The sequence below is a fragment of the Etheostoma cragini genome, chromosome 11 (assembly GCF_013103735.1).
Source record: "Etheostoma cragini isolate CJK2018 chromosome 11, CSU_Ecrag_1.0, whole genome shotgun sequence".
Lineage (NCBI taxonomy): Eukaryota > Metazoa > Chordata > Actinopteri > Perciformes > Percidae > Etheostoma > Etheostoma cragini.
This window is the reverse complement of record NC_048417.1, coordinates 21200958-21215934: the sequence shown is the minus strand read 5'-3', so window position 1 is coordinate 21215934 and position 14977 is coordinate 21200958. Positions and strand designations below refer to the sequence as shown.

General features: G+C 42.2%; 1 protein-coding gene across 13 annotated transcripts in view; it reads right to left on the bottom strand.

Moving 5' to 3' along the window:
- Positions 1-2421: 2421 nt before the first annotated feature.
- myo1b (myosin IB) overlaps positions 2422-14977 on the bottom strand; it is a 61033-nt gene continuing 48477 nt past the window's right edge. For 2 of the 13 annotated variants that reach the window (XM_034886648.1, XM_034886649.1), the window contains 14 exons: positions 14000-14093; positions 12551-12700; positions 12355-12423; positions 11930-12016; positions 11491-11577; positions 10231-10317; positions 9502-9588; positions 7940-8014; positions 7699-7833; positions 7202-7308; positions 6256-6388; positions 5698-5850; positions 4810-4940; positions 2422-4694 (listed from right to left, as the gene is read on the bottom strand). In XM_034886648.1, the coding sequence (XP_034742539.1) occupies positions 4562-4694; positions 4810-4940; positions 5698-5850; positions 6256-6388; positions 7202-7308; positions 7699-7833; positions 7940-8014; positions 9502-9588; positions 10231-10317; positions 11491-11577; positions 11930-12016; positions 12355-12423; positions 12551-12700; positions 14000-14093 (1528 nt within the window). In that variant the 3' untranslated portion in view covers positions 2422-4561. The remainder of the gene's footprint in view (positions 4695-4809; positions 4941-5697; positions 5851-6255; positions 6389-7201; positions 7309-7698; positions 7834-7939; positions 8015-9501; positions 9589-10230; positions 10318-11490; positions 11578-11929; positions 12017-12354; positions 12424-12550; positions 12701-13999; positions 14094-14977) is intronic. The other 11 variants (XM_034886650.1, XM_034886658.1, XM_034886654.1 and 8 more) reach the window with 7 other exon arrangements.

The following is a 14977-nucleotide window of genomic DNA, read 5'->3' as shown; positions in this document are numbered from 1 at the left end:
ACCTTTCGTTTTCAATTGTGCTCGATGCAAAACCAAACAGATGCTTATTGATCTGAACTCCAGTTGGACCACCCAAACCGCATTCCTGACTTAACTTACAGTATGGTGACCACTTATTGGTGCACTGTTGACAGTGTTCCTGGTGGAGCTTTGTCAACCTCGGTGTGCTTGAACTGAGGCAACTTTACAAAACTGTTAAACTGGGAATAGAATCATATCATAGCAATCAGCCCATTCAGCCATACCTGGAAGAGAACTATACTGCAAAGTTGCAGGAAAACAGAAACAGCACTTACAAGTAAGCTCTATCACAGCACATAGCACGTTTCAAAGACAGCTTTCATCGCAATGCAATAACTTTTTTAAAGTCATGGACTAGCAGCCATCATTGCTGCTTTTTTTTTTTTTTACTCATGCTGTGAAAAAAAATATATATATATACACAAAATATTCTGAGAAATCAGTTACTGAAATATGTTCTGAAATAGTTTCCGAATCCTCAGAACTGCTCTATTTATGGGGAGAAAATCATTGTACAACATTATCTGCAAAATGTGTTGGCATACACTAAGAAAAACAAGCCCTGCAGTATATGTTCCTGATTGATAACGCGTGTGTGTATGTATTTAAAGTGCATTTGGTATCTTGTGATTATCTTTTTCACGTATGAAATGTAATGCACTGTGAATACGTAATTCACCTTTGGCAATAATGTAGTTTTAATAAATCCTTTTTGACAAGCAGGAACCAGCATCTTTTTGTCATGCGAATGCCGTACCTGCAGTTTACTTACATGTTTCTCTGCAGTGCCGTTATGGCCTGGAGAACTACAGATAGCTGATTTCGGACAGGATGTGAAATCCCCTGAGGAGAGTTGGACATGCTAGGCTCTCCATCTGCCTGCTCACTAGCAAACACACTGTGTGAGGGGTTCTGCAGGGTAACTGAGGCATTTATTTGAAAATGGTTTAGAGTTGAATCAGTGTTGCTTTATTCAGGAAATCATTTTTACGCAGTTTATCTATCTATATATTTATATACACATACACTGTATATATATTAACCAAATGATAATGCAAAATTTCAAAATTATACAGTATATCAACTTATTACAGTTTACAGATGCTTCATTTATAGTCTTGCATTAGGCGTTACATGTAAAACACAGGGAACTTTGCTAAAGGGAAGAAAATGTTTGCTTTACAACACACTTATTTAAAACAAGCCCCACAGAACAACTTCTCTGAACATCTTTAAGTTCAACTTTACGTATGCCTTAATGTTTCCATTATTAGAGAGAATATATTAGTTGTCCATAAGAATTGCAAACAGGAACACTTGCAACACATCTGTAGTTTATAAAGCCATAAGTACAGTAATTTATAAGTTGTAGGCAATGCTTTTTATAGTGTGTGATCATTCATCTATTAAGGTTTTATATGCCAGTAAAAAGCCATCGTCTAGGACAACTTCGATGTTTTATAACCTCCTCCCTCCGTCTGTCTTATTGTAATGTCATCTTACATCCATGGGATGTCTCCAAAGACTACATAATCTCAAAAGCGGCATGGTTCTACCTCCCATATCCCCCTGCTCTGTGAGATAGTATATTTTCACCTTTCAATAGAATGTTAATATAATTCTGATCTTTTACAAATAAAACTCAATTGAATGCTCAAAATGGGAGATCCAGTATCCATCAAATCTAAGATGAATAAAACAAAATTGATAAATATTTGTACTTTACTATGCAACTACTTATTTTGCTGTGGGTCGTCTGGTGCAACAAGGACCTATTGCCCCGTTGTGCTGACTTGATGCCGATCTGCATCACTGTACGAACACTACAGGTTAAGCAGTATATGGGATTGTGCTTTGTACAATTCCAACTCCCACTGCGGGTTTAATATCTGCAGGGAGGTTGGGACTCCTCCTTCCTTTCCCAGCCTGCAGAGTGCTGGGAACCGGGTACTGGGCAGCCCAAAATGGTATGCTATTTTTACCACTCTGTGCTCAATCTGAGGGCTGCTCCCTGGAGACCTGTTGCCGGCAGCTCTCCCCAAGCCGCGGAATTTAACCCTAGGACAGCGCTCCCCCATATGTGATGGAAAACATCTGGCCAGCTGCTTGATTACAAGCACTGGCCATCCAGCATCAACGCCAGTAACCCCCATTAGACGTTTCAGTCCCGGCCCAACCCCTTATTGATACTGCTAATAAATAGCAATTCAGACCCTAACGGGAATGAAAGATTCAGTACTTTGATGGCTGATTTCGACTGTTGGCTGCACACCGAGCGCTCCATAAAAAGCGCTTTCATTCAGTATTGACTTGGGGTCAGAAGTGTCATTTTTGCGTAGGTTTGGATGATGAATAGCAATGCTGGAATAAATATCAAAATAATAAATAAGTGGCACAAAATCCCACAATAACATTTATTACAGATTTGTTTAATTTAAAAAAAAGATTACTTGTAAATGTTACACTGAGATCTATTGAAACATTTCCACGTGTCTTTCAGCACAGGTTAACATTAGGCACACAAGAATGCAGACATCATTTTTGCAGCTCCATCAACTGTTCAAATAAGAAACAGAGAAGAGGGAGAGGGGGAGGAAGGTGTCACCTTAGCAGAACTGCAGTCAAACTATGCAGTGCCAAGGAAGAACAACACATCAAAAATGGGCATTCAGCTCAATCGTTCCATCGCCAGGGACAGCAATGACTGATTTCTCAAGTCCCTGGTGTGTGTATGTGTGTGTGTGTGTGTGTGTGTGTCATTAAAAAATACAAAACTTACGAAACCCAGGTACCCTGGATCGCAAAACATGAGTAGATCAAGTTTGGCTGTGTTATTCCCTCACACGTCACCAGAGAAACATCTGGTTGACTTAGAAATCAACAGTAAAAAACCCACTACCAGTACATCCAAATAAAGATTATAATCAACATATCTGAAAATATAGCACTTCATTGCTTCTTTGACAATCAAATTTGGTTTGCGTGTAAATATGTGTACATGTGCGTACTAAAAAGGTGGAACGAGTTTGATTATTTCAGATACATCAAGCATCTATTGTCATGTGTGCTTAATACTTAATCTTTCCCCAAAATACACATTAGGTCAAAGTGGGTCAAGCACCACAATTACTCAAGCTGCATTGGCAAGAACGGCTATTTCACAAGCACTGCAATTAAAATTAGGCTACTACAGAAACCCTTTGTCCATACCAGGGCTTCCAGCCTACAGAACCTATGTACAGCTTATATGGTACAGTGAGGGCGACTGCTATAGGTTCTCACTATGGTTTTGTTGGGAAGAATAGAAGCTTTTTATTTATTGCACACAAATGAAAAAGATCAATATCAAGGGTTTCGCTTTGCGCCAGAGAACGCTTTGAATCTGGTGAAGACATTATGGAAGTACCGTTCGCTTCTCGTGGTTGGGTACTTTTCCTTCCACTGGGATGTCTGTTCTGCCATTGTCAGTATCTTAAAATCGTGTCCCTCAAAAAGCGAGAGGCTCTTTCTTTGGGTCATACATGATGTTCTAAGAGTTAAGGATGTGAATTAAGTCTAATCTTTGCAGATGAAATAAAGCTGGGAAATGATCAAGTGAAAATGGAAGTTGATCACGTGTAGTGCTGACAAACCGTACAAGAAAACTGCCACCACAGGTTGATGAGATCGCCTATTCAATCTATTTTTTTTGGCAATGACGTTAAGAACAGGGTCCATCGCCTACATGGATTTTCGGTTTGTATTTGTCCACCGACACGCAACAAGTCACAGGACCTGTTCATGGCACATACAGGAGGATACAAAAGTGTTTTTTACAATTATCTAGCAAATTACATTTGACTCAACTGCCCACTGTTCTTTGTGTCAGAATATTATATAAATCTATCAAATAAAAAAATCTAATTATTTTTCAGCTCATCCTCTTTTGGTTACACCAAGGTGAAAACAAGTGCAGTATTTAAGTTCTTCAGAGAAACTAAATCCGACAGGCAGAGCCCAACGGTTCCCAGTTCATCTCTACTGTGAATCTGTCCGCTAAAAGCCAGAGGCGCTTAAAAAAACGGCTGAGTCCAGGCCTGTTGAGGCTGGAGTCTGTCACAAAGTTCTTATGATCTTTTCTCTGATATTAACAATCATCATCAACATGCCACTGGTATACATAAGTCTCTTGTGCTCCACCAAGATCTTATTTTTTTTTCCTTCCTCTCTCTTCCATCTTCAACTCTTTATCCCAGTTTTACAAAACACCAGTGGAACTTTTTTTTTTTTTTTAAACCAAAACGTCTGTGGCGTGCAACCCAAAGAAGGGCTTTCTTTGCCCCAAAAAATATAATAAAATAAGGTGGCACATGGTTACAACTATAGTGGTGCAATAGTAAATCTGATAGGAAGAGACTGAAGGAAAAACAACACAAGCGGAATGACTGCACTGTTTCTGGGCTCGGGGTGGGCACCGGTGATGGTTCTTGAGAGCAGAGGATTCGGAGTGGGTGGTGGTTTCGGTGTTTAACCGTCCCCCGATCTGGCCCTGGGAGCTGCACTATGCTGTTGTGGGCACCGACACCTCCAGCAGGCGGTTGTTCTTGCGCTTGCACGACACGCTGTTGCCGTTCTTGGGGGCTCCCTGGATGAATTTCACGCACACTTTGTCATGCTTGAACTGCACAAGGAACCTGCCACACAGAAACATTAGCCATGTCATAAATCATCATCATCATCATCATCCGGGCAGAAGGCCGATCACATCCTCTGACCAGAATGACGGGATTTAACTCTGCAGGCTCTTACTCGTCTGAGATGTCGACGTTGAGCTGCTTGCTGTCTGCAGCCGTGGCCCCGGTGCGGTGCAGTTTGGTGATGATCTCGATCAGATGTTCGCTGCTGAGTAAGAAGTCTCCTTTGACGGCTGAAGCTGACCCCTGAAGCAAAAGAACACAATGCCATTTGCTTCAGAAAACCTCAGAAAGTTCATTCCCTGTAATCATATATTTTGATGAGTGTTGATTTGAACAATTATTCTTTTGTTTGATCATTTTTGGGGCATTTTCGGCCTTTATTTGTAAAGGACAGTTGAAGACATGAAGGGGGATGAGAAAGGGGGTAATGACAGGCAGCCAAGGGCCGCAGGTTGGAGTTGAACGCTGCATCGAGGAGTAAACCTCTATATATGGGCGTCTGCGCTACCGGGTGAGCTACCCAGGCGCCCACAATTATTCTTTTTTGTCGTAAATTCTTCTATTGCTTTCTTCTCCTATCTTTTGTTCTATCTTTTGTGATTGCTTAAATGTAATGTCCAGCCATCTTGGTTTCTTATTTTGTGTTTGCCTGCGTGGGTGTAGGTTGCACGCCGGCAATTTTGTCAGTTGGTTAAAATGAAAAACACAACTTTATAAAATGTGTATTAGTTGCGTTTCTCAACAATATCGGACAAAAAAAGAAAAGTTTTGAATCATTACTTTAAAATCAGTACTGCCTGAAGCATGAGATCGCCCACCAGAATTTTAACTAAACAACACGAGTGACTGCCGTTTGTCCACTTTAGTGTTCCAGCAGGGATAGTTCGACGTTTTGGGAAATCCTCCTACTTGCATTCTTTATGAGAGAGATCGATACTAAATCATACTTGAACTGAAACCACACGTCACAACAACTTTCTTTCTTCTCACAAAAAGTCACCTCTTTGAGTCTGAGAGCAAAGAAGCCGTCGCTCTGTGTGCTGACCGACACACTGGCGAGGTCTGGCAGGGGAACGCTGGCCTTCACCTGGCCTGTCTTCTGGTCGGCCAGGACCACGCTCTTCTTAGTCAGCAGGAAGATTCGAGCGGTACCCTGCAAACCGGAGCAGAAATTGTCTGTCACACTAACATTGTGCTAGGGCAAAAGCAATTGCACAGACCTAATTGTCTTTTTAGGTGCCTATCTGAGCTTAAAACTGGGACAGGGTTAGGAGTAAAAACATAATACATGTGCTATCTGCTGGAGCAAAACATAAAAGAAAAAAGTAAGCCAGCTGTTAAGATGTCTAAAAGCATCAGATTGCGGTAGAGAGTGCAGCGTGGGTGAAACACCAATCAAAACAACTTAGTAGTTTTTTGCTCCCCAAGGCCTGTGTGGGAGCTAAACAGCAGGGTCCCCATGTAATCGCAGTTTGTATTTTTGGACTTTTACAATCCATTTAGCTTTGTATCGGAGCTGGAAATGTAACTAAAATGCAGTGCGAGTGATCTTCCTTACCTTGCCATTGGCCCTGTTGATCTTGTTGACCACATCAGCCAGCAAGACCTTCTCATCCACAGCGCTGTTGAGTTTCTGATACTTGGGGTTCGTGCTGATCTCCAGGTAGTCTCCTTTGAAGGGCTGGCTCACGCTGCGACAGACATTCACATTTTTCATGCCACATAAGAGGTCAAATCAATTTGTTTACCTTGAAATTGAGGGATTTGCTAATCATCTCGGTTATCTAGATTTTGTATATACTTATACAGTAGGGGTGTTGGAATGAATCATTGCATCCATGCGATGCGGATGATTCTGCATTGATGCAGTGACACACAAGGGTGGGAGAAAAATAAAAATCGATACAGCATATTATTGCGATTTTTTTAGTGGCAAAAATCAATACACAGATAAACATCAATCTTTATAATTTATGTGTTGGTCAGTTTGCCTGCTTGACATCCCCATTTTGCGGCAATAAAATTAAAGTGATATGAACAAATAGAGAAATGTATCTTTTTAGATAAAACAGATAGTGACAAAGTTTCCTTTTGGAGACATCATTTAAAAGTGTGAACAATTAGAAGTTGGAAAAAAAGTTATAAATTGCAATATGTTTAAAATAGCAATATATCGTATTGTGGCATAAGTATCGTGATTATATCGTATCGGGAGACGTCTGGTGATAGACCATAATCGATTATTGCCTACTGAAGTTACTAGTTGATTTTCAATCAAGTTTCTTTTTGGTTTTTGCCTTGTGCTGTGTTCAGGAAGTGTCTTTTAAAAGAGCAGATGCAAAAAAAAGAAGAGCTTGATTTACTTGATGAAAACCATGTGTAGCAATATATAATAATATTGAGGCGGTGACGCATCTGGATATTGAATCGTTGGACCAGTGAAGATTCACACCCCTACTGTACCGTGACCCAGAGAGCACTCTGTCCCAGTGAATTTCAGGTACCTGCTCGGGTAGAGAGCCTTCTTATCCTTGAAGATCTCACTGGCCTCCAGTTTCTCCTCATACACCGCCTTCTTCTCCTCTGTGAATTGGCTCCTGTATTTCTTGCACTGAACACACAAGCGCACACACAGCAACCGCAGTTCAATATGGGATCTGTCATTATTTATTAAAATATTTTCCATTGCCAATGGTTTCGATTTTCCGGGAGTGAGTTCTATGGATCTTGTGACGCGTTGCTTATGTTCATTCTGTGTATACATTCGATCAATAACTGACAGGATTGTTGCCTCAGGTTTGTGCTTGGACCCTTTTTGGATGGACTTTTACAGCCTGTGCTCCAAAATATAGATTTTATTTTAGATTGTGAGTTAAACGGTTGACTAAAGTCAATGACCATAATGTCAGTCTACCAGGTGTGTGTTACACAATATTAAAATCACTGAATGTGGGTGAATGGGACAGACAGAGGAGAATGGCTCTGGTTATTTGAGACCGACCCTCCAGAGATGGAAGATTCTCGGCAGCTCTCTGTGGACTCCATCCAGGAAGCGGTAAGGCCTGGCAGGCCAGCTCTTGTCTATGGGTGACATGGAGGGCATGGTGCTCTTCAGACCCAGGAAGTACTTCTGCATCTGGAAAGACGGAAATAAATGCAAGTCAATGACATTCTAAAGAATCTTTGATGAAAAAAAACTCAGTTTTCAAACAATTCAGTTTTTAACTCATTTATTTACTTACAATTCTCTGGATAGTGAAGTCATAGATCTTCTTCCCTGCATTTGCCCTGAAGAACTTCCTGTACTCTCTGCGGACCTTTTATAGCAATAAAGGAAAGCAGAAACAAACTGTCAATCACCGTTTTCCAGCCATTAGTCAGATGAGAAGTAGGAAAGACAAGGCGTACACTGATAGCAGGATGGCAGTAAAGACAAATGGAACACACTAGAACAACAGCAAAGGGTTAGTCACAAAAATGGAACAACACCTGGAACAAAGTCAACTCCAGATTGCTGGAATTCATTAAAATAACAATGACTGAAATAATTTCTGAGAAGTCATTGACGGTTATGATAAATGGCCTTCACGCTGACCTTAACTGCACAAATTGAGTTGTTGAGAGATGCATTGTGCGTTGCTTGGTACAGGGTGTTCAATTAACACAAAGTACCTTAGTAACACAATGGAATGACAGTTGTTCTGGTAAAACCAGAGTGACAGGTAACAGGAAACTAGGGCACAAAAACACACAAGTAAAACAAATGCTGTTGGACACACAACATGGTGCTGCTTTATGTCAGGTTAGTTGCACAGATGCAGAGGAGGCAGACAGATGGGGACGCTTAGAAAAGAACAGATCAGGAAGAGAGAGACTCTGGCCATGTCAGTCAGGCTCTGTTGGTTTAAATCGTCAGCATTAAAAAAGAAAAATATGAATAATAATTATCTCTAATGTACAAAAAATTATGGATTTGTGGGAGGAGGTTAACCTTTAAGTACATTTGTTACAACTTTGCATATTACTTCCTTCCAAAGAAATTGTTCGACTGAAACCTGTTGATGTGAGGGGGGGGGATTAATATTTTGAGTCACCAGCGCTTGGTTTTCATTGTGTCTAATGTAACTTTTCAAATAAAACTCAAAACCTTAATCACGAGAAATCTGCATGGCTAGAAACCGATGGGGTAAACTGGATATGTTTGAAATCTTTTGATTTTGGTGGAATACACCTTTAAGATGAGGTGACATTGGGTTCACTACATTTCTCTGAGCCACAGAGGTGATGCAGGGGGACTGCAAGTCCCACAAGACGGCACTGCAGCGAGAAATGGGATTTCCATATAGGAGAAAAAACATTTTATCAAGAAAAAAACTAAACTTGACTTTACGGTAATTACTTCAAATAGTACAAATCAGTCGTTGCTCAAGTAATTAAGGTAGAACATGTTGCGGTGGTTTATCATATATTAGATCTTTTTGGTAATTTTAGTTGAATATACATAAAGCCAAAGGTTTCCCTGTTTTGATTGTGGGAATTGCAACAAAAGATGATTTGATGTTCTTTATCAGCCAATAATCATGTGTAACCACGCGTGTTCCAGTGTGCTTAACCTCGGCCATTGCGTCCAAAGCACAGTCTAAAGCAATGCCAATATGGGCAAAGTGTGAGAACAGCCCTAGGCAGACACCGGCTTCCTGAACAAGTGTGCATGTAGCAGATGGTTGAGGAGGATGAAGAGGGTCAGGGGTGATGGGTGGGTGGCAGACTTTGGTCATGGCTGCGCTGTGGGGCTGGTAGGTACCTTGAGTCCCTGCCAGTAGGCCCAAATCACAGCGACAGCATGCTTACGCCTGGCCTCTTCCTTCAGTGTCCTCAGCTCCCTGCGAGCCTGTTCAGAAGGGGCGGGAAGAGATGGAGAGCGAGAAGAAAATGAAGCGAAAGAAGATGAGAGGAAGAAGAGGGAGACACCGTTTTTTCCTGAACACACACACACACACACGCACACTGTGACCATGGAGAGAATATAAAAAGTACATCTCTACTGCTCCAGACTCCAGAAACAAATATGGCACACATTTATCAGGGGAACTTCTGGAATGGAAACAGACTTTTAGTGGAACTTTGAGAGCAACGGGCGGAGAGCAAAAGTCACAACTCGGGCAGCAGAGGTGACCTCAAAGGATCCAAACACTTCCATCTAAAAAAAGACAAACGGTGCTGTGATGCAAAGAGTAAGCATGCATTAACTACACAAGTAAGGAAGAAGTCATGCAGAGAGCAGGCAGCATGCACTGGTGAGGCATGGACCTCGGAGGAAGAAGCTGAAAACACACCCAAAACATGACCTCATCATGTTTGAGAGGGCGGAGGCTAAACTGCCTTACATCACATATGAAATGTTTAGATTGGGTTTAGCGGAATGAAGGGTATGTTGAGTTTTTTTTTTTTTTTCCTTCGAGGGTGGATGGGTGGAGGGGTTTGATGGAGGCGGCAAGTCACGGCAAGTCAAGTCAATAGGCTTCCCAAATACCTTGGTGCCCTGCCAGCCGGCCCAAATGACCGATACGGCATGTCTATTCCTCGCCTCCTCCTTCAGCTGACGTAGCTCTCTCCGGGCCTGATGAAAAGTGGTGGCAGTTGCAAGGGGGGGGGGGGGGGTTAATGTCAGTGACATTCAAAACTTAATGGTCCCAAGTCAGATACTGAGTAGGTGTGAAAAAGTATTGGCGAAAGACAACAAAGGATGTCAAGAGATGGGACAACGGGGTGCTTAACATTAACGTGCCGGCGACTTTCAGTGGTGCTCGCGTTCTGGGAATCTGCAAACCCCATGCTTAAGAGGAAATAAAGAATAATCATTACATCATCTACAGCTTCATAAAAGAGGCAAAGCAAAAAGAAGCCTTGATTATGTTTGCTAAGAACAAAGTTTGCATACACCACAGAATAATCGTTAACACCATCTATGACTCGGAAATCAGTCATCAGCAGGCTGCGAGACCTGGAAATAAAATTTGAATTATTGACAACCAAGGGTATGTCAAGCGATAACGCTGTTAAGTAAATGCTGATAAGATGTTATACTTGCAGACTACAAAGTCTGCACAGTGGCTTTGATTAAACACAGCCACAGAGGCTTTATAAAGTGGCAACACATGTGCCATAATGACACAATTCCATGCTTATGTATTTTTCTGTCAGCAGATCAGCTTATTAGAAAGAGCTGCCTCAGCGTGAGCCAGAGTAAATAACACAGTAAAAAAAACATCCGTTTGGTGGGCACTGCGTGGTTGAACAGATCTGTAACATAAAGGATCCGAGATGCAGTTAGGGCTGGGCGATATGGAGAAAATATTTGTAAATTTTTACACACATTTCTGATAAATAATCATCAGTAATGTGGATATAATGACGAAGTGGGTAAAGGCAAATAATAGAATAGTTAAAACAGTCTGGTAAGTTCAGAAAATGAAATCACTATACTGTAATGAAGCTTGAAACCTGGAAAAGAGACCACTTTTGCCATATTATGATATTTTTCCAACAATTTTACCAACAATGAAAACGACGATCCGACGTGGAACAGCTACAAAACAGAAAACGGGACGAACAACAGTGAGGGACATCAATCCGACCAGTGGGCAACGGAAGGGCGGGGGTCAACGTTCAATCAGAGGGGCCGCTACTGTATGAGGCTGTCCTCACAGTGGGAAGGGGATGGGACGGGACATGGCGAACAGGGAAGACAAGACAGCTGGGACAGAGACACACTCCGGCTGGGTGGAAATACCTTGGTTCCCTGCCAATATGCCCAAATTACTGTCACGGCGTGTTTATTCCGCGCCTCTTGTTTTAGACGCCTCAGCTCCATCCGAGCCTGGTGGGACGTGGTGTGTGTTGGGTAAAGGCAGGTTTGAGGAAGAGTGAGAAGGAAAGGAATTAAGAAAAGGAGGGGAGGGGGAGATGGGGAGGGGGGGGGGAGAAAAAGAGAAGTGGCAGTTGTGTGATCAGCAAAAAATAAAATAAAAAAAAGAAGCAGGATCAAAAGGGAAACAGCAGCAATGACATCAAGGATAGCTCTGTTAAAGAACCGAACGTTTTGTAAAACCGTTCGGCGATTTGGCAGCAACACTGCATGAGATTTAAAAAAAGAAAAGAAAAGAAAAAAAAAAAGCCTGTATCATAGTCAGGCTGATGCTGGGCTAAGGTAAAAACGTCCCTCTCAGTACCTGGGTGCCGTGCCAGAAGGCCGAGATGGTGGTCACTGCCTCTTCACACCTCTTCTGATACTTCAGCTCTCTCAGGAGTTTGCGGGCCTGGTGGCAAATTTACAGTCAATTCAATTTTTTGTATCAAAACACAACAGTTCTCTCAAGACACGTTTCACATAGAGTAGGTCTGGACCACACTCTATAACTTACAAAGACAAATTATTTCCAATAATTCCCTCTCAAGAACAAGCACTTGGTGCAAAAGTGGCGAGGAATTACGTCCTTTATGGCGGAAACCTCCGTCAAACCCAGGCTCTTGGTGGGCCCACATCTGCCGGTGCCGGTCGGGGGTGAGTAAACAAGCGGACATTGTTTCCCTCCATGATTTCTGCACGCTACATGTTTATTCTGAACGTAGGGAATTCTTAGGAAAGTGCACACACCTGCCATCCTCTGGTGTAGGACTGCACCACAGTGGTGGCACTCTTGATCTTCTGGTATTTCTTTTCTTGCTGTGAGATGGAAAAGGAAGAAATTAAAACCCCATAGGGAATAAACTACACTTCAGGCAGCAATGCCGTCTGTCAATCGGTTTCGTTTTGGTTTTGTGACATTGCATTCCGCCTTCAAGAGCCTCACCGCATATCGCCGGTACCACGCCGCCACCACTATCTGACTCTTTTTCAGCAGCAGGAAGTGGCTGCGGCACTTCCAGCCACGGTAGATCTTCTGAATGAGTGTGGCCAGGTCTTGCAGGCATTGCCTCCTCCTCTCCTCAAGGAAGAAGAGCTGCGGGGAGAGTAGGAAGGTAACGGCATTAAGCGGCGAGAAAACACCCTAACTTACAGAGTCCTGTCTGTTGTTAAAGTTGGCAGGTACCACATCTTTCGCCAAGTGAAGTATCTTTTTTAATTCCTTCAATAAGGTCAAGGAGACATCAAAGTTATGTAAAAAGGAAAACTTCTCCACCTAGGAGATCAATGGAATTTTTTATCTCAGCAAGTACTGATTCAGCGATATCAAGTATAAAGTCCAATCTATCTGCTGGTGGTGAGTACAACATTTTACTATCTTGCTGCCACCCATCGCAATGTGTTTCATCTGCAGGGAGCCCATCTTGGGTCTGTAGTAACGTAACGCTACGCCTTACTCCAGATTTCTCCAAATGGTGACAACAATCAGCGTCAGACCTCTGTCATTACTTTAGAAACTCAAAACCAATAAAACGACATCACTGCAAAAGTATACAGAAATACAAGTACTGAATTTTGACAATAAATGTTTTGTTTTTAAATTTACTCAAATTATTTTTATTTGTTTGGCGCGGAGTCTAAATGTATTACAGAGAAATAATGGCCGAACAACGACAAGAGTATCTAACCAGAACTGTAGAGTCCCAATGTGCAGAATACATTTTGGTCAAGCCTCCAGGTCAGTAAAAAGGTCTATACTTCTTTATCCACTAAACCCCTTGCTGTGATCATGTCATAGGTGTTGTCCCCGATAATTACACAATAAAATCAATGCAATTAAAATAGGAGGCGTGTCTGCATTAGATTATCAGCCAAAAGATATAATGTCTGGAAACGCGGGTTCAAATCCACTCAACTAGACTATGTAGTGATTTCACAGCTGCAGATGTACAAGGCAGATAAGTTGATCGGATAAAAAAAAAAAAAGCAATTATAGAAGAAGAAAAATTCTCCCACTATGAGATCATGTTATTCCAAGCTTTGTTGGGTTTTTGTTTTACTGGGTGGGGAGAACGTCCACTCAAACGCTGCAGGCTGGAGCATTGGAAGGGCCTGAGTAAAGACGCTCATTTCCCATGTTAGATGGGGTGGTTAAGTGAAACCATGTGGGTTCTTTTCTTCTTCTGGTGGTTGCATGCTAATTGCTGAAGCGGGGGGCTCCGAGAGCAGCCCACCCTGCTTCACAAACATCATACTGTGAGAAAACAGTGGCAGCTGAGCACACTGGAACTAGACATTCAAACACAGCTTGATCGAACGGAGTACACAGCAGATGTCAAAACATACAAAACATATGTCAAAATGGGAAGTAGAGCTGCTTAAATCAGTCTTCTACCGTTCTTGGGTTCCTGATGAAGATCTTGGAGCGTCCGAAGGAGAACTCTTCTGCTGGGACCGGGAGGTCGGCCATCAGCACTTCCACTCCTTCCCTGTGAGAAGCCACAAAGGGTCAGCTGGGCCATCCAAAGCATGCTTGACTTTACAAGAGACCATAAACAACATGTAAAGAAGTAGTGAGGAGATTTTGGACACAAGAGAGAACAGAAGAGGGCAGCACTGAGGAAGTAGAGTTTTACAAACAGACAAAATTAATGATTAGAAAAGGAGAATGAAAGAAATCCAGAGAAACATGTGGAGGTTGGAAATAAAAGGAAACCACACAAAGCACTGAGGGATAGCTGAACAACGAGGTACCAACGTGTGGTACAGCAGATAGGAATCAGTGCTTTTATCAGCACAGAGAATGAAACACGCAAGCCTTGCCGATACGGAGCAGAGACAGATAAGGCTGAAAGGTCTCAACATGCTGTGGAACGGGAACGGGGTATGTGACAAGATTGCGGATAGTTTCTGAGAGGAGAGTGAGCAAATACCTGAAACTCTGTTTGGGTGTACTGTATGTAATAATTAAGTTGGACACTAACACATCATCATTTAAAGTGCTCAGATTATGTTCATGATTGTATTAAGAGGTTGTACCAGAATAGGTTTATGTTGTTTCATTTTAAAAACAAACACCATATTGTAAAAGAGTGAGACATCACCCTTCTGCACCATCTTTGTTGGAAGTCGCACATGCGCAGCGCGTCGGTAAGGACTACTAGCCAGTCAGAAGCAGAGTATGAGGGCGTGCCACGCTAGCATCAATGCGAGCATTATAACACGTGTTACAAAATGATGCACATTCGTCACGAAGGTAAAGGCTGAATTACAATAGAGCAGTTTGGATCAGTTTGGGAACAGTGCTTTCTCTGGAAGATGGTAAGATCTTTTGGGTTGGACTTTGGGCTTTTTTAAAGTTCAACTGATTATT